Source organism: Eubalaena glacialis, chromosome 8 (assembly GCF_028564815.1).
Source record: "Eubalaena glacialis isolate mEubGla1 chromosome 8, mEubGla1.1.hap2.+ XY, whole genome shotgun sequence".
Classification (NCBI taxonomy): Eukaryota; Metazoa; Chordata; class Mammalia; order Artiodactyla; family Balaenidae; genus Eubalaena; species Eubalaena glacialis.
This window is the reverse complement of record NC_083723.1, coordinates 20778131-20801789: the sequence shown is the minus strand read 5'-3', so window position 1 is coordinate 20801789 and position 23659 is coordinate 20778131. Positions and strand designations below refer to the sequence as shown.

The window sequence follows — 23659 nt, the reverse complement described above, 5'->3', positions numbered from 1 at the left end:
TCACTGTTTGCAGATGACATGATACTATACATAGAGAATCCTAAAGATGCTACCAGAAAACTACTAGAGCTAATCAATGAATTTGGTAAAGTAGCAGGATACAAAATTAATGCACAGAAATCTCTTGCATTCCTATATACTAATGATGAAAAATCTGAAAGTGAAATTAAGAAAACACTCCCGTTTACCATTGCAACAAAAAGAATAAAATATCTAGGAATAAATCTACCTAAGGAGACAAAAGACCTGTATGCAGAAAATTATAGGACACTGATGAAAGAAATTAAAGACGATACAAATAGATGGAGAGATATACCATGTTCTTGGATTGGAAGAATCAACATTGTGAAAATGACTCTGCTACCCAAAGCAATCTACAGATTCAATGCAATCCCTATCAAACTACCACTGGCATTTTTCACAGAACTAGAACAAAAAATTTCACAATTTGTATGGAAACACAAAAGACCCCGAATAGCCAAAGCAATCTTGAGAACGAAAAGCGGAGCTGGAGGAATCAGGCTCCCTGACTTCAGACTATATTACAAAGCTACAGTAATCAAGACAGTTTGGTACTGGCACAAAAACAGAAATATAGATCAATGGAACAGGACAGAAAGCCCAGAGATAAACCCACGCACATATGGTCACCTTATCTTTGATAAAGGAGGCAAGAATATACAGTGGAGAAAAGACAGCCTCTTCAATAAGTGGTGCTGGGAAAATTGGACAGGTACATTTAAAAGTATGAAATTAGAACACTCCCTGACACCATACACAAAAATAAACTCAAAATGGATTAAAGACCTAAATGTAAGGCCAGACACTATCAAACTCTTAGAGGAAAACATAGGCAGAACACTCTATGACATAAATCACAGCAAGATCCTTTTTGACCCAGCTCCTAGAGAAATGGAAATAAAAACACAAATAAACAAATAGGACCTAATGAAACTTAAAAGCTTTTGCACAGCAAAGGAAACCATAAACAAGACCAAAAGACAACCCTCAGAATGGGAGAAAATATTTGCAAATGAAGCAACTGACAAAGGATTAATCTCCAAGATTTACAAGCAGCTCATGCAGCTCAATAACAAAAAAACAAAAAACCCAATCCAAAAATGGGCAGAAGACCTAAATAGACATTTCTCCAAAGAAGATATACAGATTGCCAACAGACACATGAAAGAATGCTCAACATCATTAATCATTAGAGAAATGCAAATCAAAACTACAATGAGGTATCATCTCACACCGGTCAGAATGGCCATCATCAAAAAATCTAGAAACAATAAATGCTGGAGAGGGTGTGGAGAAAAGGGAACACTCTTGCACTGTTGGTGGGAATGTAAATTGATACAGCCACTATGGAGAACAGTATGGAGGTTCCTTAAAAAACTAAAAGTAGAACTACCATACGACCCAGCAATCCCACTACTGGGCATATACCCTGAGAAAACCATAATTCAAAAAGAGTCATGTACCAAAATGTTCATTGCAGCTCTATTTACAATAGCCAGGACATGGAAGCAACCTAAGTGTCCATCATCTGATGAATGGATAAAGAAGATGTGGCACATATATACAATGGAATATTACTCAGCCATAAAAAGAAATGAAATGGAGGTATTTGTAGTGAGGTGGATGGAGTTAGAGTCTGTCATACAGAGTGAAGTAAGTCAGAAAGAGAAAAACAAATACAGTATGCTAACACATATATATGGAATCTAAGGAAAAAATAAAAAGGTCATGAAGAACCTAGTGGCAAGAAGGGAATAAAGACACAGACCTACTAGAGAATGGACTTGAGGATATGGGGAGGGGGAGGGGTGAGATGTGACAGGGTGAGAGAGTGGCATGGACATATATACACTACCAAATGTAAAACAGCTAGCTAGTGGGAAGCAGCCGCATAGCACAGGGAGATCAGCTCGGTGCTTTGTGACCACCTAGAGGGGTGGGATAGGGAGGGTGGGAGGGAGGGAGATGCAAGAGGGAAGAGATACGGGAACATATGTATATGTATAACTGATTCACTTTGTTATAAAGCAGAAACTAACACACCATTGTAAAGCAATTATACTCCAATAAAGATGTTTAAAAAAAAAAATTCCATCATGAAGCTGAGATAAATACATGAATAATAAACTGGAAGTGTCTCTCACAGACCACAGAGCTGAAATATGGCCATTTAAGGAAGGTGCTACTTTAGCTAATGTGTATGTCTTCGCATTTCTCCTTCATTGGAACAGCACAACTTTTCTCAATGTCTACAATAGTTCAAAATCAAAAGGTCATAGCTCTGTTGGATCAGGGAAGAGGGCAAATTCCAGACACCTAGGACTCCTTGTGAGACATTTGATTTGTTCATTTGCCTAAAGTTCAAATTCTCCAGCTAATATACAAACAGACCCAGTTGGTCTCAGCGGTAATGAGACCAGGGGAAAAAGATGGCAGCTAAGTAATGTCTAACCTCAGAGATGTGCAGCGGTCTACATTTACCATACTCATTTCACTTGGAGGCAAGGAAGTAGCATCTGCCAAGAAATCTAAATGGATTCTACTCAATTCAAATCTATGGGTTCCTCCATTGTACCCTTGGGGAAGCTATATAATTTGGTCCTCTTTGGATAACTCTCTCAGCTCTGAGAGACAGCAAGGCTGACTGGAAAGGACAACTTGAGTTCTGGTCTTCTTACTGACATGTACTTGCTATGTGACCTTAGGCAAGTCACTTAACCTCCCTGAGTCTCAGTTTCTTTACCTGTAAAGTGGGAATAATGATATTAACCATAGCTAATTTATGGGGAATATCATAAATACTAAATGACTCTGCTGAATGTATTGGTGGATACTGTGTAAATGGTAAAGGATAAGGCAGTGTAAGGATTCACTCAAAAAAGATTTACTGTGCATTGCTATTAGGCTCTGAGGGTATAGTGGTAATTGGATAGAGTGAACTTTGTAACATAGAGGCTGAAACCTATGAGAAACACTGCATCAAAAGAAAGCAGGGCTGCAGGCCTTCAAACAGGCCAACATAGCAATCTCCTGGGATGTTAGGAGTTGACTAAATACTCTGCCCCAAATACACAGTTAGCCTCTAGAAATTCAAGCAGTAAAAGTATATTTTTTTGAGTCATGAAGGTTTTTTCGTATGTGACAGAGTGACCTGGGAAACAGAGCATCTTGAATTGTTGGCTCCATATTGGGAGGACAGTGGCCGCTCCCTGGACCGGGAAAGGTCCAGGGAGAAGGAATATTGGTCCAGTATCTAGGGACAGGCAGCCAGGCCAGGCAGGAGAGAGGTCCAGAGTGGAAATCAAGTGTGAAAGGTACGGGTTGGAGCAGGGAGTAGTACGGAAGTTGGAGAATGTGAGGTACTATAGAATATCCTGGGAGGATAAAATCTGCATTTTTAAAAATTCAAAGAACATAGCATAAAATTACCCGTGGTAATTCATTCCAAAGGTAAATAACTATGTGATCAAAGAGTGTATCATCTATCTCAAATCCCTCAGGCCAGAGTTTCTATGCATTTCCTAGCAGCCTTTGTACACATGTTGAGATGAGGAGAACTCCATGGTCTCCTGTGTCAAGAAGGAGCAAATGGGATTCTGACCTTGGAAACTTTCATCGCAGATGCAGATGGCGCCGGTGGTGCAGTATCCGTGCCCACTGCAGAGCTTGGGGCAAGCCTCTCCGATGTACACGTGGTCAATTGCCCAGCTTTGCTTCTCCGTTTCTTCGCCCTTCTGGATCCAGCGAAACTGTGTTGCACTGAAAGTCCCACAGAGAGCAGAAGGGATTCAGGAGGCTGTTATTTTCCATGGCTATGTCCAGCATCCAGCCTCTGGGAATGGGGGCTATTTCTAAGAAAAGGGCTTCCCAAACTTCTCCCCGAAGCACCCAATTGGTGGAGGTGAGTGAATGTGTACCCCTCACATTCTAGGAGTATATACCCCAAAAGCCCTGAAAATTTTATGTGAATTTCCTATTCTGTTCCATAATAAACCTGTCTATTTTCCCTATAGTGGTGTATCATTTTCAAATCTTTGAGGAAAATCAATGCTGCTCTAGGAAGACTGTGCGCCATTATATTTACCCTGCAGCTTTGCGTAACCCAACCAGCCTGGCACAACCCAGAGGGCACTGATTCTGGGAGAAGCAGCACAGCCCTTGGGAGCACAGAACACTGGGGCAGATACGGTGCCAAGTCCAAGTCTTTGGGCATTTGTGACTCTGGGCCTGTGATTGAGTTTGGTGTGTGCTGTGGTATTTAATCAAAAGAAAATTTGACGTCTATGGATCATTTACAAACAAGATCCTATTTCTTCTTGGGACATGCAATTGCCATTTAGGGGCATGGGTTGGTGAGAGGAGGGGGAGATGAGGGGAAAGGGTACTAGGGCTGCAACTACAAGTCTAGCCTTATTTTATCAGTTGCTCTCGCCTCATTGTATGCGCTCTGCAGAGACTGGCAGATGATTCCACAAAGTTTACCTTAGTATGCAACCTACCTGGAGGAGACATGGTCAGGCAGCTGGATGGTGATTCTCTTCCAGCTGGAGCTGTTGACAGCATTGTAGATGGTGGCTTCGTGGAACTGGAAGGGGGAGCAGCCGATGCTGTTTGAAGAGGAAGGAAGGCACTGGGTCTGAACGAGCTGCCAGGAATCGGACCTGCAGAAACCAAAAAGGCTGCATTAGACAGCTCTTCAGAGAAATATATGACCTGTCTAATGTCAAGGGAATGCTTTAGGGCTGGGTTAAATTAAGACATTTTAACGTAACTTTCCTATTTCCTATATATATTTATAATTACAGATAATAAAAAGAAAAATTGAAAACTATCTCGTATGAGATAGATCCTAACTCTTTACAGGCACATTAATATATTCACAGATGACAGAATAAAATGATGGCAGGAACAGAGTGGCATTCTAGCGACTTCCTCCCACTGATATTGTTATAAGAACTACACCTGGAGTCGATTGACAAAGTTCTCTATCTACCCAAACTTTCTCACTATAATTCATTTTTCAAAGCGGTGGTGAGAGGCAGGCCTGCCAGCACCAACAAGGCAGCCTTCCTCTGTCAGACTGATGCTCAGTACTGCTACTATGCTTTAGGAGGTGTGACTCTAGCTAAAGCATGTTCAGACCTTTCATTGATCTATATTTTTATTAGGGTTGGTTGAGAACAAGCAACGTGAATAAAAGAGGGTTCTACTTTAAGGACAAACGTAGTGTCTTACTTATGTTACAATGTAAAGTCTGTTGGCTGCAGCGTAATACAACATTGATTTTTCTTGGTTTGAAGGGAAAATTTGAAAATAAGGTACATGTGTGAATTTTATACAAATGAAATTTTTACATGTATACACAGGAACTGCCACTTTTAATACATAAGAATGCTCCCCTGTAAGCAGCTGCCTTAAAAATAGACAAACATTTGAATTGTATATTCACGTTTGGAGGAAACGTAAAACATTATTTCACAAACCTTGCATCCTTAGTGTACTCCAACATTACGGAATGAAGGTCACCACAAGAAGTGGCTTCACAACCCACCACAATCTAAAACAAGCAAACAATTGATATGTGTCAGGCTAGATTAAATAATACCTCTCATTAATTAGAAATCCCATCTCTCTTCATTATGACTCTGAAAAGTAATCAAGACGTATTCAGAGAAGCTTTTACAGAGCAGCCTGCTAGGACACCGAGAATACATTCTTTTGAGCTTTGTTAAAGTCATGCCATTTTGCAAAGAGACGAGAATTAAGGTTAAAAAAATACTATTTCTATTTACTTAATTAGTATAACATATTAATCATAAATTTGGGGAAGAAAAATTGGTCAAAAGGAAAGCAGTATTTGGAGAATTAAAGGAAAGAAACAAAGTATCATTGGTTCAAAACATTTTCATTGATATCCTATCTTCGTTGATGCTACCATTAAATTTTTATTTGTAATTAAAAATAGTAATTTTTAATTACTTAATAATTATTCCTAGTCTTTTTCCATTTCCATGTGAATAAAAGCATTCCATATTATGTGCAATTAAATGCTTGAATCATCAATAATGCATAAATGCTAGAAAAATTTGGTGATTCAAATTTAAATTCTAATCATCTACTCAATCAATAAGTCCTATTTCAGTGCTGATACTAGGGAAGGTTAATGCTAAAAACTTTAGACTATACGCTTATTCATAAAACAACCCTGGTTTCAGAGATAGAATACAAAGTATATTCCAATAGTGGAAATGGAAACCAGAACACATGCAAATAAAATGCTGTGGTGCTTCACGGGAAGGAGAGATTGAATCTTACTAAGTGGGTTAGAAAATAGTTCATCAGAAGTGGGAGATCTAAATTATTCCAACTACAAAAAGAAAAGATAATTGTGTGACGTGATAGAGGTGCTAATTATCACTATTGTGGCAATCATATTACAATATATAAATGTATCAAATCAACATGTTGTATACCCTAAATTTACACAATGCTATATGTCAAATATATTTCAATTAAAAAAAAAGAAAAGAATTAATCAGGTAGAGTGTATGTGAACTGTCCCTGAAGAATGGGAAGAGTCTGAGAGGTAGAGACAGGAGAAAGACATTTGGGTGGGAAAGCACTGTGGCATGTCTGGAGTGCAGCGTGTGGTGTGTTTTGGTCTAAGTGTAGAGTATGTGGAATATTGGTAGAGGAGGTTGGAAAGATTGGTTGAGTTTGACAGACCATGAGTTGTAGTCAAAGGTGTTTGATCTTAATTTGGTAGGCAGTGGGGAGTCATTAAGGGTTAATGAGCAGTGGAATGATGGGCTCAAAGCTGTGCTTTGTAAGGATCAATCTGACTGTGCTGTTGAAGACAGGTGGGAGTGGAGAGAGATTAGAAAGCAAAGGACTACTCAATGGCCTACTCATTTAATTAGGGCCAGAATAAAGGTGGTAAGAGTGCAAATAGAGGAGATGGGATGGGTGCCAGGAACACTGGGAATTAGAATTAAAAGGATGTAGTAACTGATTAGATGTGAAAAGTGAAAAGTCAAGACTAAATTAAAATTTAGAGCCAGTGAATAGGTGACAGGCAATGCCATCAAGAGAAATAGGAAAATCAGAAAGAGGAGTTGGCATGGGGCAGGAAGATATGAAGTTCACTGTTAGACATGTTGAGTTGAGATGCCAGTAAGACAGAGGTGTAGAGGTGTAGAAATGTAGGTGTAGAGGTGTAGCCTGTACACAGGCTATTAAAAGTACTGAATTGACTGTTGATGAGCCAGTCAAGGTTGGATATGCAGATTTGGGAGTTGCTCTTAAAGATGTGATATTTGAAGCCAGAGGATGAATGAAGTTTCCAAAGGTGAGAATGTCTGTGAAGAGAGAAGAAAGCCAGGGAGAAGTACTGAGAAATGTTGATATTTACGAGGTTGAGGGAAGAAGAGGAACCAAAAAGGAGACAGATGTAGATATCAAGAAGGTAAGAGGAGAAGCAGCAGAGAACCCAGAAGCCAATAGCAAAGAGAATTTCACGAGCTGGAGAAGACAAGGACAAGAGTGCCAAATAGTACAAAGAAAAGGAAAAATGAGGAATGGGTGAAAGCTGAAAGCTGTTGGATATGGTGTTTAGAAAGTCTATGGTGACTTTATTTTTTTATTTTTTAAACTTTTTATTTTATATTGGAGTGTAGCCGATTAACAATGTTGTGATAGTTTCAGGCGCACAGCAAAGCAACTCAGCCACACATATACAGGTAACCATTCTACGTGGTGACTGTAAAAATGCAGACTTAGTGACACTTTAATCATTAAATTTCTGGGGACAAGCTTTTTATTTTTAAGAAACAAATTGACTTGGCTAGAGAAGAAAATTTCAGTCTCTTCGGTTCTGGGTTGATAGAGGCAGCAAAAGAGGAGGTCCCAACCAACTTAATCAAAAAATGCTCTGATGTGAGCCTGGTAGAGGGAAAGCCTTAAGGGACGTGGCTTGGAATTAGGGGTGGTGTAACACTGGACATGACCTTGAGCATCCTTCATGTCACTAAGTTAAAGACAGTCCTGAGGGAGTGGTAGCATTTGGGGGGCTTGCCTCACCTCACAGTCTCTGAAGGAGAGTTTAATACAGAGCTGAGGAAAACAGAAAATTTGTTTCTTTCTTTTTTTTTTTTTTTACAACATATCTCTAGGAATTTTTCATCTTGCAAAACTGAAACCCTAGGGCTTCCCTGGTGGCGCAGTGGTTGAGAATCTGCCTGCTAATGCAGGGGACACGGGTTCGAGCCCTGGTCTGGGAAGATCCCAGAAGATGCCGCGGAGCAACTAGGCCCGTGAGCCACAACTACTGAGCCTGCGTGTCTGGAGCCTGTGCTCCGCAACAAGAGAGGCCGCGATAGTGAGAGGCCCGCGCGCCGCGATGAAGAGTGGCCCCCGCTTGCCGCAACTAGAGAAAGCCCTCGCACAGAAACGAAGACCCAACACAGCCAAAAATAAATAAATTAATTAATTAATTAAATCCATGAGAAAAAAAAAAAAAACTGAAACCCTATACATATTAAGTCCTCATTTTCCCCTTCTCCCAGCTGTGAATACATTTTTATTATACTAATAAGGATTCTTACCATTAATTGTGATTGTAGCACATCTTTTTAAATAAGGGTATTAGAACAACTGATCTGTCTCTTTAAAATGATCTAGTAATAAACTGCATTTCTGTAATGCCCCTTTTTAGCGTGTTCTGCAGTGAGAAAGACATTAATTGATATTGCTTTATCTTTCTCTCTAATTGTCTATTAATTACCTCCTATGCCTTCCCTTCCATTCTTCTATATGAATAAAATATGCATTTATAAGAAGTGAGAGTCTTTTTCAAATCTTTGAGGATTTGGGAAGTTCCAATTGGGCTAATGTACAGGTTCGTTTTTGGAAGTCAGAGACAAAAGAAAAATGGAAAGACATAATGAAAAAGGATAGATAAAGAAGTAAAGTGGCTTGATGTATGAAATAGGCATAAAGAGAAAGTGGTAGAAAAATGGAGGAGAGAGACAGACAGAGAGGGACAGAGACAAAGAAACTAATAGGCAGATGTGCCTACTTGAGCTTTTTATTTCCAAGTTTGGAAAAGTGAACTCAAGATTACATATCTGAGGGACAATACAGTTACATTTCTTGCTATGTCCCAATATACTTAGATTTTAACCTGTGTTCAAATAATCCTACAAGATAAAGGTCTTTGTGAAAGATAACTTCTTTTATTCATAAGACAAAGTCTCTTTTAATGAATGAAATGAATCATTTCCTTGGAGTTGTTCAAATAAGGATTCTCTCTATACCCCCTCCCCCAAATGTAGTGCCAGACTCTGGAAGAGCCGCTTCCCCTTACTTTAAACTGCATCATGTATCCTGGCTGTATAATGAGTTCTCTGGAGGAGAGTGCATTGTGAGTCTTGTCCTTCTTTTTATTCGGCCAGTAGAGGTGGAAGGATGGATTGCCACAGAATCCTGCTGTCCTCACTGCATTAGGGTAAAAACTCCAGTTTTCTTCATGGGAAGTGCCTTCTGTTAAGGTAAATTGGAAGCAATACGGCATGTTATTCTCTTGAATTAATTGGGTTAGTGTTGAACTACTTGAATGTCTATGCTCTAGCTCTTTACTTACCCTTTAAGATTGACTTTTATCTTATTTAATTGGTATAATATATAAATCCAAGATGAGAAATCACATCTAGAAAAGATTATTAAATGCTAGAACAATGATTACTCAACTTTTAAAATGTAATTGCTAGACTGGTAACTTTCACCATTGCAAAATTTTTCCTGGTATACTTTCAAACCGATACAATGTGTATCTCTGCACAGAAATTCCTAAAGAAACAGAAATTATTTTGGGCTACTGAAATTTCAAATTATACTTAGAGCGAGACATTTTGTCTTTAATGATTGTCTTTAAGATTTATTAAACATTGTCTTTAAGATTTATTAGTCTTAGTTGACATTTCAACATAAATTCTTAGTTGACATTTCAACAAGCAGCCAACCTTGAAGATGTATAAACTATTGGGCAAAATAATAGCTAACATTCATTGATCAGTAAATATGTGCTAGGAACTCATCTAAAGGCTTTTCATATAGTAACTCATGTAAAGACACAAGCAGACAAAAGACGCACAGGAAAGATTGCTCAATGTCTTGTTTCTTACCATCATCAAAAGTGTCGACCAGTTGACTGGGATTGATTTCCGCTCCGCCAATCAGAATGTTGTCTAGTGCCCACTGAGCACGCTCTACCCCGGAGACCACAAGTCCATTGCTGATCACAAAAGGCTGCCACCAGCGAAGTCGAGTTGTGTTGGTGAGGGCATCCTCGGGGAGAAGGATGTAGTCGTGTCTGACAGAAATGTATTTCTGATAATCCATCTCATGGAGCAAAGTCCAAGTAATTCCTGTAAAGCAAATACACCAAAAAAGTAACATATCTGGAAAAAACACCACAAACCACCAGTATACTGCAGTTACCGTAAATTTCCCAAAGAAATCTTCAGCCAGATAATGAGAACTGATTTCACTGACTTTAATGTAAGTGTTCCCCACTTATACATATTGTTTCAAAATGAGGCGGATGATATAAGGGGAAGGGTATTTAGAAATACTTGGCCACAAATAGAAACACTTAAGTAAAAATTATATACTTTCTGCTTCTAAAATTTTGTTCTCGATTCCTATATGCATTATTTCTCATAAATAATGAGAAACACCCATGTTCTGCATGTTTCTGGACAAGAACTCCTAGTATTTTTAAATATAGCTTTTATAATTCTATGCAATTTGTGATTTGTTGGACGAATATGAAGCTTCTGTCATCAACTAATAAGAGAGTAGGTGGAATGTTTACATTACTTAAGAAAACACTTTTTGAATACCCTAAAATACGTTAGGGTCATCTATTTATCTGCCAGTTATTAAGAATGATACCCATCTGCTAAAGCTGATTTTCTAAAGACCTCATGGTACTACTGGCCTGGTTTCAGCTACTTCAAAATAATGAAACAGAATCTTGTTAAAATCGTGTGTCACAGACTCAGGAATTGACTCTCTTTTTTACAACTAATGACGTTTTCTTGTAGCTCTTCTATAGCATTTATTACATGCTTGTTCACACAAAAGCTTTTTAAAACATTTTAAAATGTTTTTTTTTTAATTAATTAATTAATTTATTTATTTTTGGCTGTGTTGGGTCTTCGTTTCTGTGCGAGGGCTTTCTCTAGTTGCGGCAAGCGGGGGTCACTCTTCATCGCGGTGCACGGGCCTCTCACTATCGCGGCCTCTCTTGTTGCGGAGCACAGGCTCCAGACGCACAGGCTCAGTAATTGTGGCTCACGGGCCCAGCTGCTCCGTGGCATGTGGGATCTTCCCAGACCAGGGCTCGAACCCGTGTCCCCTGCATTGGCAGGCAGATTCTCAACCACTGCGCCACCAGGGAAGCCCCTAAAATGTTTTTAAAATTATCTTTTACTTGGAAGGCCAGGCAAAAATTTATCTCTTAATTGTATCATTTATAATCAAGCTTCAGCTAAGCATAGTGATTATTTTCTTTATTCATAAAGTTTGGAGTTTATTTTTTTTAATGTGATTTCTCTCTTGTCCCTTTTTGGGTAGATTTTGTATAACACAGAAGTCACACATATATAGAACGTGTAATGCAGCTAAGGTCTGTAGCTTTCTCTTTGTGGCTTTCACTATTTGCACTGCCAGGTCAGCAAAGCTTTGCAGGGACTTTGCTGAGGGGCACTGGATGGAATGTTGCAATCTGCTCCAGGGCGTGGCTTTCACCCCCAAACGTGCCTCCATCAGTAGAGTAGTCTAACAGCACGCCTTCCTTCCGGCAGATGGGTCGATGGCAGGAGGTCATGTTATTCTCACTACCGATGCGCCCCCAGTATTGCAGGAATCTGAACGCAAGCACATATTATCCGTCAGAACAGTCAATTAGAACAAATCGTCTACTCAAGTCCTGGATAACAGCTTCTTCCATACATGCATTCTGGTTTGGGGGCCAATTTGCTAAGTCGTGACAAAAATAACAAAAATTTGACTTACTTTGCCCCTCTGAGATCTAAATCTTGGGTAATAGCTTGTCTCACTGTGGATCCCCCGAAATAGAGTGCAGTGTCCTCTGCAAGAATCCCACACTCAGTACAAGTACTTCCACCTTCCAAGGACATCCATAAATCAGGCTTGATTTCTTCACTGTCAAAGCGTTCCTTCAGGAAAGTCTGGAAAAAATTAAGTGGCATGTGTTTAAAAATAACAATTTTAAAGAATAATTATGGAATAGTTAAGACAATACAGAATTACATCTTGGACTTGAAAAAAATTAGAGCTGATTTCAAATGCTTTTCCAAAAGATATTAAAAGAAACCCAACAGGACACATCCACAGTATTCTTTTCCATCATATATTGAAGATCATTTAAACTGGTTAAATAATGTTTAATAATTGGAATTTAAAATCTAGAATCTTAAAATAAAACAATTGTAAGGTTGAGTATAGTAATACTCCTACTGGTAAAACGTTACTTAAGCATGTACTCTCAAAATATACTTATTTATTTATATATTATATAAAAATACTTTTGTACTTTATTATGATTCTATGAAACATGAACAAAAATTGAAAATTTAAAGGAGTAAGACAAAATAAAACAGATGTTTTAGCACTTTCCTCCCCAATATTCCCTGATTGATTGTCTCGTTCTCCCTGGGAGTACGTGCCCCCCACCAATTGGAGACTGATTTAGGAATCCAGAACCCTTAAACCTAATACATATTTTTAAAGTTTCCATACAAAGGATTTATTTACTGGGGGCCCCAAAGAATGTGGTTATAAATTATTAGTCTCACTCTTAAGTTGGTTCTTTTTTTTTTGTTTTTTATCTATTTATTTATTTATTTATTTATTTATTTATGGCTGTGTTGGGTCTTCGTTTCTGTGCGAGGGCTTTCTCTAGTTACGGCAAGTGGGGGCCACTCTTCATCGCGGTGTGTGGGCCTCTCACTATCATGGCCTCCCTTGTTGCGGAGCACAAGCTCCAGACGCGCAGGCTCAGTAATTGTGGCTCACGGGCCTAGTTGCTCCGCGGCATGTGGGATCTTCCCAGACCAGGGCTCGAACCCGTGTCCCCTGCATTGGCAGGCAGACTCTCAACCACTGCGCCACCAGGGAAGCCCTTAAGTTGGTTCTTGATGCACGGTCTGCAATGCGAGTACATGCTTCCTTCAGGGGCTTTAACATTACCTTCAGAGTGTGAGTCAAGTAGCAGTTTGGCCCAGAGTATCCCGGATCACAGATGCACTGTTCCTTTAAGCAGTCCCCATGGCCTCTGCAGTTGTCCAAGCATTCAGGGCCCAGGTAGAAATTGTCAATTGCCCACTGCGTATCTGAGTGCTTCTGATAGAACCTAAACCTTACTGGACTATTGGCAACACAAAAGCAAAGGAGTGAAGAACAAAAGCTAACTTTACTCAGGTCCGTTTTCCTGCGCGTATATTCAGTAGTCAAGAGAAAAAACATTTAAATCATTCTGACAAGATGAAATGGGTTAATAAAAGATGTTTTCAGAGTACCACTATCTTTCTAGAAATGGAAGTTTAAAGCCAGTTCAATTTACATTTTAAAATACGTGAGTAAACTTGTAAAAAATCCCACCAAAACCATAGTGGAATCTCTATTTCAAGCAAAAGGAACATTTAAAAATGCAAATCCGTAACTATCATAAATCAGGTGGCTTATGAACTGGAGTCCAGTGGCTGCGACACAATTTCGATTCATTAATCGTATTCCTGAAATTGTACAGAAGGTGAATCAATCCTTTGACAGAGCCTTGTCAGCCTACACACAGCCCTCAGGTGGTTGGGAAACAGCAACTTCTGAATTCCCCAAAGATAATGAATATTCCCAGAGTACCTGTGCTAATTAGAAAACAATTTTGAAAGGATTATATATTAAAGGAAAATTTCCCTGAGATTTCAATTTCATCATTGCACTTCTCTGTCTTCTGGGGAAAATACAAGCCTCATAATTAACCTTACATTAAAATATGCCACCCTATTTTGGTGGAAAGAGTTCACAGTGCATGAGGGAACATTCTGGGACAATGTGAATGCTCTGTATCTTGTTTCATGTGGTGGTTACACGGGTTATACAATGGGAAGAACTCACTGTGAGGAACAATTAAAATGTGTTCATTTTACTGAAAATAAATTATACCTCATTATAAAAAAGGGACTAAAGACAGGAGGGGGAAACAAGGAAATGAGGTTGTGGTGGCTCCCCAGCATCCATTTCAGCCCAGATGAGTCATATGAGATAATCACTGTAATATAATGTCCCTCACTACTGACGGAACCAGGAACGGGCATTCTTGAACTAATTTGTACCAACGGGATGCAAGGAGGCACTTGCTCCAGCTCTGTTAGAAAGAAAAGCGACTCTCTCTCTCTCTCTCTCTCCCATTGGACACAGGTAAGGATGCACTGTGCTCCAGCTTTCTGGAAGTCATCTATGTTCACGAGGGGAACCAGCCTGAAGACTGAGTGTGACATCCATGCGTGGACAGTGGAGCGAAGAGTAAGAGAGTAAGAAATAACAATGGCCTTGAAGACACTGTTGAGCTTGTCAATCAACCAATCCTAGAGTCCACTTATCTTTGGGTTTTTTTCGTTATAGATACAGTACATTTCATCTTCAATTGAGCCAAATTTAATTTGAATTTGAATGGAGTCTTCTGTTACCTGCAGCTGAAAGTATCCTGATTGTTTTCTAGCGTGTTAATTGACTAAGCCCTTTAGATTTGTAGCAGAAAACTGTGAGTGGTCATGTAATAAATGATCTCTAAGGGACTTTTTTTTTTTTTTTTTGGCCATGTGTAAGCACCTTATTCAAAGGCTCTATATGTTCTGGTCCTATATCCTAACTCTGTTTCACAAGAAGGTTCTTCATTTAGCCAGAAACTGTGATTCATATGGTAGAAGTATACCTGTCATCTTCTTTAATGTATCTTTTCCCCTAATTTTATAGTTGAAGGGAAATCTTTTAAAAATATATATTTATTTATTTATTTGGCTGCACCAGGTCTTAGTTGCAGCATGTGGCATCTTTGGAAATTTTTTTGTAATTGCCTAAATTAACTTATCCACATACTTTTCAAAAAACAGTTTAATCATCTTGGCTCACTACTGCTCCAGGCTAATTACTTTTCACTGCAGGTGCAGAACATAATGCTTTGATAAGAAAAAAATGAAACCTACCTACAAACTACATCTGTACAAATAGCATGAAGAGTTAGGATTTGTACAAATAGCATGATGAGTTAGGTTTTGTTCTTGGCTCTGTCTATCATGGATTGACAAGGCAGTAATGTGGAAAGCATATGATGTACAGTGGACCACAATTTACAAGGTCCATAAGGTAGCATACATGTTTTCAACTGGATCCAAGGCCATCACTATTGCTCTGTCCCCATTTTCAGACACTGAGGTATGGAAAATGGAAGGGCCTGTCAAGGCCTATCTTGACAAGTCTGAGGATTACAATTTGAGGTCTCCTTAAATTAGCTCATCATGGCGGTCACCAGTTAGAGAACCTTTAGAGTTAGGGAGGAAGAGAGCATTTTATACACAATTACACAATACTTTCAGGCTGACCACAGTGTCCCTAAACCTACTTCTGGTGCTTAGAACTAGGCTTTATTTTAATTTTCGACTTACTTTCCGACTAAACTTTCAGGAAGTGGGTAGGTGATCCTTTTCCACCCTTTAGTTGGAAAGAATACAGATGGTTGAGAAACACTTCCAGAGCATTTTGGGTCTGCAGGTAAGCACTGAGGGACCAGATAGTTCCAGCTCACACCGAAGTCAGTAGAGTACTGCACGTGAATTTGATTCTGGGTGACTTTTTCAGATACTTTACATCCGACAGAGATCTAACAAACGGAAATACAAGATTATTAAGGTATTAAAACCATATTACATGTTTCTGCTCTAAAGACTTGGTAGCAAGAAAGCTGCTGATCACTTGACAGACAACCACATCTGTCCTGTATTTTCAGGTTCATTATTTGCTCTGCTGATAGACGGCGGAGTTGACATGGTTGCCCAAGGTGACAAATTATAGAAAGTGCCACATACATTGTGCAGGGAGTTTGGAGAGAAGCTGAAATCTGTGCTTCTGCCATGGCTGGCTGATTGCCTTGGTAGGCCTGGGCCTACTCTTACAAATTGTTGTTTGTCGTGCTAATGGTCTGGCACTTCTGTTTGGCAGAATGCTCGACCAAGAAGGATTACTAACAGCTTTACCAAGTTTACTGTTTTGTTATACAATTTATGACTCTCAATAAATCACTTTCAACTACAAGTAAGATGCAATGAAGTAATTACAGAAGGTACTTTCAACCCTAACCCTTTGTTGATGGAGATAGTCGTAACGCAACATTTGTTGCTAATACAGCGGGATTGAGGTAGACAGAATAAATTGATTGAAATAAAATCTTGGCCAAAATTGATGTTGGCATTAATGCTAATCATGCCTTTGTTTTCTATAATTTTCTTTCTCCAGAAACACTGAAATGCTTTTGTAAAGAAAGGAGGTATAAAAAAAAAAGTAGGTATCACCGCAATAGCTTTAATCTTCTCTTAAAGGAAAAAAAATTGCCTAAATCATATAATGATTTAAACTCAGGGAACTGAAATCAGTATCCTACATTTTATTTATCAATATTTTGCTCTATCAGTATTTAATCCCAGACAGAAACACATTTACTCTTATGTAAGTTTCATCTTGAAATAGTTCAAAAATAAAATACTTTTAGTCATTAAGTTATATATAGTTGGGATGTATTGATATATTATCTTAATATTAAATTTCATTTTTCTAAGTATGTATTAAGTCAATAAAATATTGTATGATCGTTGTCTTCACAATTTTTTTCATTTTTATATTGCTGGTATATGGCTATTTATGTAATTGAGGTTATCACATTTTCACCTTGAATTGCATGATCCAGCCTTCAGTGGGGGTCAGGTCATGGGTCACTGCATACACTTCTCTTCCATCGTGACTACCACAAATCATGACACCATCAGGGGAGTCACAGAATCTTTCTACTGTACAATCATCATGGAATAGCCAGTGCTCATTTACTTAAAAAAAGAAAAACAAAAATTTTATGACAGATTTATGACAAAAATACTTTGAAACAAATTTTCACTTTAGGCAAGATCTAGAATTATTTTAAGTAGAAATCTCTCTTATTACATACCATCCATAGACAAAACACTAATGTAAGCACATCGTTTTAGGAACATGGATACTGAGAGATTGAGATATATCAAGTATCCAATACTAGTGAAGTCTACATTTAGAAAGAAAGAGTGTATTGTATGTGTTACAGATGAAAAGCAAAGGAAAATGTATACCCATTTCTTTTTCTGACAGGTGTTTAACTTTTTAGGCAGAATCTAAAGAAGGAGGAAGATTTTTAGTAACATGATAGCCAAGTGAGTTAGCTATTTCTACTCAAATTTTGGTAGTATCTTCTGGGCAATTAAAAAAATTGTAATAGTAAAACTCATAGAACCAGAGAGTAGAATAGTGGAAGGGGAAATGTGGACTTGTCAGTCAAAGGGCACAAAGTTTCAGTAATGCAAGGCGAATAAGTTCAGGAGATCTACTGTACAACATGGGGCCTATAGTTAACAATTCTGCATTTCATACTTAAAAATTTGCTAAGAGAGATCTTAATGTTAAGTGCTCTTACCATAATAGAAAAATCAATATTAAAAAAGAGGGGGGGCAGGAGGAAACTTTTGGAGGTGATTGATAAATTATGGCCTTTATTGTGGTGACGGTTTCATGGGTGAACACTTATCTCCAAACTCATCAAATTGTATCCATTAAATATCTAAAGCTTTTTGTACATCAATTACACCTCAATAAAGTGATTTTTTTAAAAAAGCTTCTAGAAGTCTAAGGAAAATTTAAGCAGCAAGGTTATGATCTGATCAGTGCAGAATAATCCTATTGTCCCTCTCTGTCAAACACACGCGCACACACACACACACACGTGTGCGTGCGCGTGTGCACACATTCGTGTCCGTCACAATTCCCTTTCCCTTTCAGAAGAGGTGTTTTAACATAATGATTTTATCCCAGAAAGGTTAGAAATTAAACATATCTGTAAATTTCATCTAATTCATGATACACTTTGATTTCATAGGTCCAACGTTTCTCTGGCAGTTTCCTGGTTAGCTCCAGCATTCACAGTGAAGATGAATGGGTGCAACTGGAGGCTTGGGTTACTGTGCAAATCACAGAGTTGGCTGGCCTCAGAAGAGTCAGAGAAGAGACCAAACAATTTAGTTGGAATTGAGCCTTTACTAGTGTTGTGTCTTTTTGATTTTGTCTGAGCATAACATATGTCTGTAGAACAAGCAGTTTATCTCCAGGACTCAAATGGCTACCACAATGCCATTATCTGTTAAGTTTTCATTCCATGGGATTTGGAGCTACATTTAGTCCTACAGCACAGATACAGGACTCAAGAATCAAAAGGCACAGAAATTTGAATTCCAATAAGAATACCCTGAGTTTATTCTGGGGTACATATTTTATTTTATGCTAGAACTCTGCAATCCTGACGAAAAAGGGCTTACATTAATCAGCTAACACCAATCTCTTCCACAATATCATAAACTACTTATATAAGTAGATATTACACTTTCTAGGAGCACTGTCTTTGCAAGACAGGCAGGAGCTTAATTGTACATCACGAATTAGTCTAAAGTAAAAATCACTATTTTAGGTACTTGAAAAATACCTATTTGCTTTTATTCGTACAGAAGTTGTACTTACATTATTCTCTGATCATAAACTCACTTACGTAAACCATTACATAGGGAAAAACAAATGAGTACTTCAGCAAAGTTCTGAATCAGATCTATGTAAGTCTTCTCAATAACCTTCTTGAAAGAGTAAGACTACTTGGTAGTGGTGAAGAACATTTTAAGCTTTTTCTATTTAAAAGGGTGATTTTTATTAAATATCTGCAGTTATACCACTGTGCCATGTGAAATACTAATAAATGAATTAATAAGAATAATTAATCTAAATATTCAATGTTAAAATGATAAAAATTATAACAGAATACTATACAGCTATTAAAATTATATTTTCAAAGATACTTAAGGACAAGAGGAAATGGTAAGGATTTAATTCTAAATGAAAAAAGCAGGCTACAGATATGTATAATTTAAGATTATCATTTTGTTAAAAATACGATTATATAGAGGCATAGAAAAAAAGACTCTAAGAAAAATATCAAAATATTGATGATGGTTATCCTCTGGGTGATTTTCATTTTCATCTTCATGATTTTCTGTATTTTCTTAATTTCACACTTTGAACATGTGTTGCTTTTAAAATAAAACACTAATAATTAATAATTAAGTATTTTAAGTTATTAAAATTCCTCACATTTCAACTGTCTTCAGCATAGATTTCATTCCTCCAGAAGGTTCTTATCAGTCTTATTATTGTAAGATACAACCAGATTGTCCTTTCTATGCAAGAGGCTAGTGCAGAGTTGGATATGGCACAGTCCCACTGTCTGATGAATCTATAGTGGTACAGTATATCTATTCGATAGCACTTGCAGTGTTGATACGATACGTGTAATTAAACATCACTACTTCACCTGAAGATACCACGTTTTATGTAGTATAACCAAGTATGTGGCATGACAAAGCCATATCCTTAATATATGACACCACTTAAAAAAAGGTGACCAGAATAGTGTCACGAAATGAAAAGAAGTCGTTAAAAATAAGAACAGCATGGAGAGATCCTTGACAGTTCACTGGGACACTGTGATACTCCTATCAGGAATGAAGAATAACAAGCATGACCTTGGACACTTCTGAAAACATGAAATACCATCACAAACGCGTCTGACATGCAGCAAAACAAAACACTTGTCCTTGGAGAATAAAACAAATGTCCAAAAAATGTTGGCTTTCTAACCAAAATAAAAAACAAGAAACGTAGAAATGAAAATTTTTAAAAAGAAAATTACCCTGTTAATAAAATTATTGAATGTTATTTATTAAAACAAACTTGCTGGCTTGACCGAAAGATAAGATTTAGTTACAGTGTAAACCAGGAAGGTTAAGAGAAGCAAAAGGGTGACACCCTTTTCACTGTTTCTGTACCACTTGAGAATCTGTAAAAGGTTCCACATTCCACTTTTTGGAAAAGACCCAAATGGATTTTCATTTAGCATCAGTGAAAAATTTACCTGCAGTTTTGTCCTCCATAAACATGTCGAAAGCAATTCTTCCCACAGGGCCAGCGTCCGAGGGTGAACGCTCGTGCTGGGGCACTGGGGCGCTGCTGAAGGTGTCCAGCATGACGGTCCTCTGGTCGGCAGACCCTGAGATGAGGACGTTGTCAATGGCCCAGTCGTTCTGGTCCAGGCCGTCGTGTCTCGGCTGCCACCAGCGGAAACGAGTAGCAATCTCTTTAGCATCAGAGGGGAGAAGGATATTCACGAATCTGAAGAAAATGATGGTTGGGGTGGGGGGGAAAGTCTTGTCAAATGTCTCATGCAAGGAAGGGATGTGCAACCAGAGATAAGATATTCCATGTCACATGGAGGATGAGGAGAGGACATTAGCTAAAATCGTTTTTAAAAACCACGATAAACTGTCTTAATTTTATGAAGTCTCACAAATCACTAAATTGGGGAAACAGAATGTGAACAAATTCAAGGATCCTGAAAATACCCCCTTGCTCTAACTGTCCCTGGGCAGGCCTGAGAGGGACCCTACAGTTTTCTGCTTGCCTAGAGACCCTCCAGATCGGTAGGCATAGGGTATATGCACTTTGGTAGACATAAACCAATGCTGACTTTTTTTTCTGCCACTCAGGGGTTGGTTTCATCTGTTTCCTTCCCCTGCCACCTTGATTTTATTCCACTCCCATGTGTACCAGAAATTTGCTTGGAATTTGTACACTAGATTGTGGGACATTTGGGTTCTCAGCCTGAGAGTACTAGGATGTATGTAATTACTTCATCAGTTGCCTGGTTTGACATCGACTTTATGCTTTATTGAAAACATTATACTTAGAAATGCTGAGTGAGAACCATGGGCTAACAAGCCGAGCAGACTGCCCCTGACTCAGTCACCAAAGACAGACATGGAAACACATGGCTCCAGCCTCCAACATGAATCTTAACCAGCTACAAATAAGGTCGGAAATACCCCTTAATCACAATGATGCATTTAAACCCCAGGAAGATATCAAACCCCTTCGAAATGATATTCACAACTCACAAAGTCTGTTGGGGAAAATAATTTCCTGAGGTTTACTCTCCCATAAAGTCTCATCTTTTTATCCATGCTAATCTACCTCCCTTTACATTCCAGGGCTGCCTCTTCGTGTTAGCACTGCAGTTCATCCTGGGAAGACCCCTTAAGCTGAGGGCTTCAATATGACCCTTGGGTTTTCGTCTTTCACATGGAAGAGGTTTTGTTATTTTAGTTTTGCCTACATACTATCTCCTTGTTGATTTTATGTTCCCTTCTTCTTCTCTCTTTGATGTCTTCCTTGAAGTATAATGACCAGAAGAGTAGGAAGTATTCCAGATGAGGAGCAATCAAAATCCATTCAAGGCTAGGATGTTATCAGTTGGATTTCCAGTACTTGGATTTTAAATACTTTTTTAAAAATATTTATTTATTTATTTAATTTATTTGGCTGCTCTGGGTCTTAGTCACGGCATGCAGGATCTTTAGTTGCGGCATGTGGACTCTTTTTTTTGACACCAATTGTACTTGAACATTTGTTATTTATTTATTTATTTTTGGCTGTGTTGGGTCTTCGTTTCTGTGCGAGGGCTTTCTCTAGTTGCGGCAAGCGGGGGCCACTCTTCATCGCGGTGCGCGGGCCTCTCACTATCGCGGCCTCTCTTGTTGCGGAGCACAGGCTCCAGACGCGCAGGCTCAGTAGTTGTGGCTCATGGGCCTAGTTGCTCCACGGCATCTTCTGGGATCTTCCCAGACCAGGGTTCGAACCCGTGTCCCCTGCATTAGCAGGCAGATTCTCAACCACTGCGCCACCAGGGAAGCCCCGGCATGTGGACTCTTAGTTATGGCATGTGGGATCTAGTTCCCTGACGAGGGATCGAACCTGGGTCCCCTGCATTGGGAGTGCAGAGTCTTAGCCACTGAACCACCAGCGAAGTCCCTTAAATACTTTTTTTGATTATGTCCCTCATTTTGTGCACCGTCTGGGCCATGATAACTCAATGGATCTTGGTCTTAGGGAAGTGTAGATTGTGAATCCCAGACCCTCACCTGTGTAGTAACTGGCAGTTTGGAGACCATGAGTCTTTAGGTAAATAATCTTTTCCAAAGTTCATTTCCTCATGCATCTCAGTTTTGAAGCTCACCTGTGCCCCTCCCTTCCCTCTTTTTTTGTATGCTCACCTTGTAAGATCTTTCTATAATTTTTCTCCTTTGAATTGGCATGTTCAATTAACATTTTTAAAAGTATTAAATAACATCAGAAATCTATCCGTTCCTGGAGGGACACACAATCACACTTCTTTATCCAGAGCAACAATCTTTTATCTTCATTTCTCTTTCCTGATAAATCCTTGACCACATTTTAAAAACCTTTGGAGTGGAAATTTATGCAAGGCTGCTGAAAAGTGTAAATAAATTATGACCACTGTTCCTACCTTGGTGAATTTGTTTCTTCTTCAGAGAACTAAAGTGGATTAGACAGTTATGCTTTTACCCTACAGAAACATAACTTCCTTCTCCCTGTATATTATGCTGTTAAAGTGTTCAGGAACTCATATGTGAGAGTCATTATAACTTTCTTCATAAACAGTTTACTTGCCTTGCCTACTATCTCCTACTAATAGGTGAGTACATTTTTTTGCACTATTACACTGTGTACCACTTAGTTTCTATCTGGAATCCTTTATTGGTGTCCAACTTTAATGCAAGTGCAGTATTTAAAACTTTTGCTTATGGCAGAGACTGCTGGCATTTCCTCAATTGTCATATTCCCCATTCTTCCTTCATATTAGCAGCCTATCTTTTTAGCAAGGCGAATAATCACCCAGAATAAAGACACCATGTCCAGACTGCCTTGCATCTGGGTGTGTCTCTGTGACTAAGTTCTGGCTATTAGAATGTGAAAGGAAGTGTGGACAACTGTTAGGAAGTGTCCTTAAAGAGAGACAGCACACTGCTCTTGCCCCATCCTCCTGCCTGCAGGCTGGAATGTGGGTCCTCTCAGACCATGAGATGCAGGTCAAGCGTTGAGTGTGGCAGAAGTACCAGGTAGAAGGAACCTGGGTCTCTGGTCCTGGTGGAGCCGCTGTAGCAGCTCTGGGTTACTTCCTTCTGGGTCTAACTTACATAAGAGAGGAAAAAACACCTTTTAAGTTATTTTAGGTTTTCTGTAATTCACAGCTGAACATATTCTTGACTGATACGTTGAATTTAAATTATCATTTACAAGATTCTTGATTTTTTTATTTTACATAATTTTTAGCTTGTACCTGGTTTGCCATGCACTGAGGGATTAT

The 23659-nt window shown here is 38.7% G+C and overlaps 1 protein-coding gene across 1 annotated transcript in view; it reads right to left on the bottom strand.

The window, feature by feature from the left end:
• The window catches only part of RELN (reelin), a 535801-nt gene that overhangs the window by 14211 nt on the left and 497931 nt on the right, over positions 1 to 23659 (bottom strand). Inside the window, exons 50-60 of the mRNA XM_061197622.1 lie at positions 20351 to 20607; positions 17044 to 17198; positions 15768 to 15982; positions 13297 to 13474; positions 12100 to 12275; positions 11845 to 11951; positions 10203 to 10445; positions 9386 to 9561; positions 5505 to 5578; positions 4521 to 4682; positions 3623 to 3780 (exon numbers count right to left, since the gene is read on the bottom strand). Of these exons, the coding sequence (XP_061053605.1) occupies positions 3623 to 3780; positions 4521 to 4682; positions 5505 to 5578; positions 9386 to 9561; positions 10203 to 10445; positions 11845 to 11951; positions 12100 to 12275; positions 13297 to 13474; positions 15768 to 15982; positions 17044 to 17198; positions 20351 to 20607 (1901 nt within the window). The remainder of the gene's footprint in view (positions 1 to 3622; positions 3781 to 4520; positions 4683 to 5504; positions 5579 to 9385; positions 9562 to 10202; positions 10446 to 11844; positions 11952 to 12099; positions 12276 to 13296; positions 13475 to 15767; positions 15983 to 17043; positions 17199 to 20350; positions 20608 to 23659) is intronic.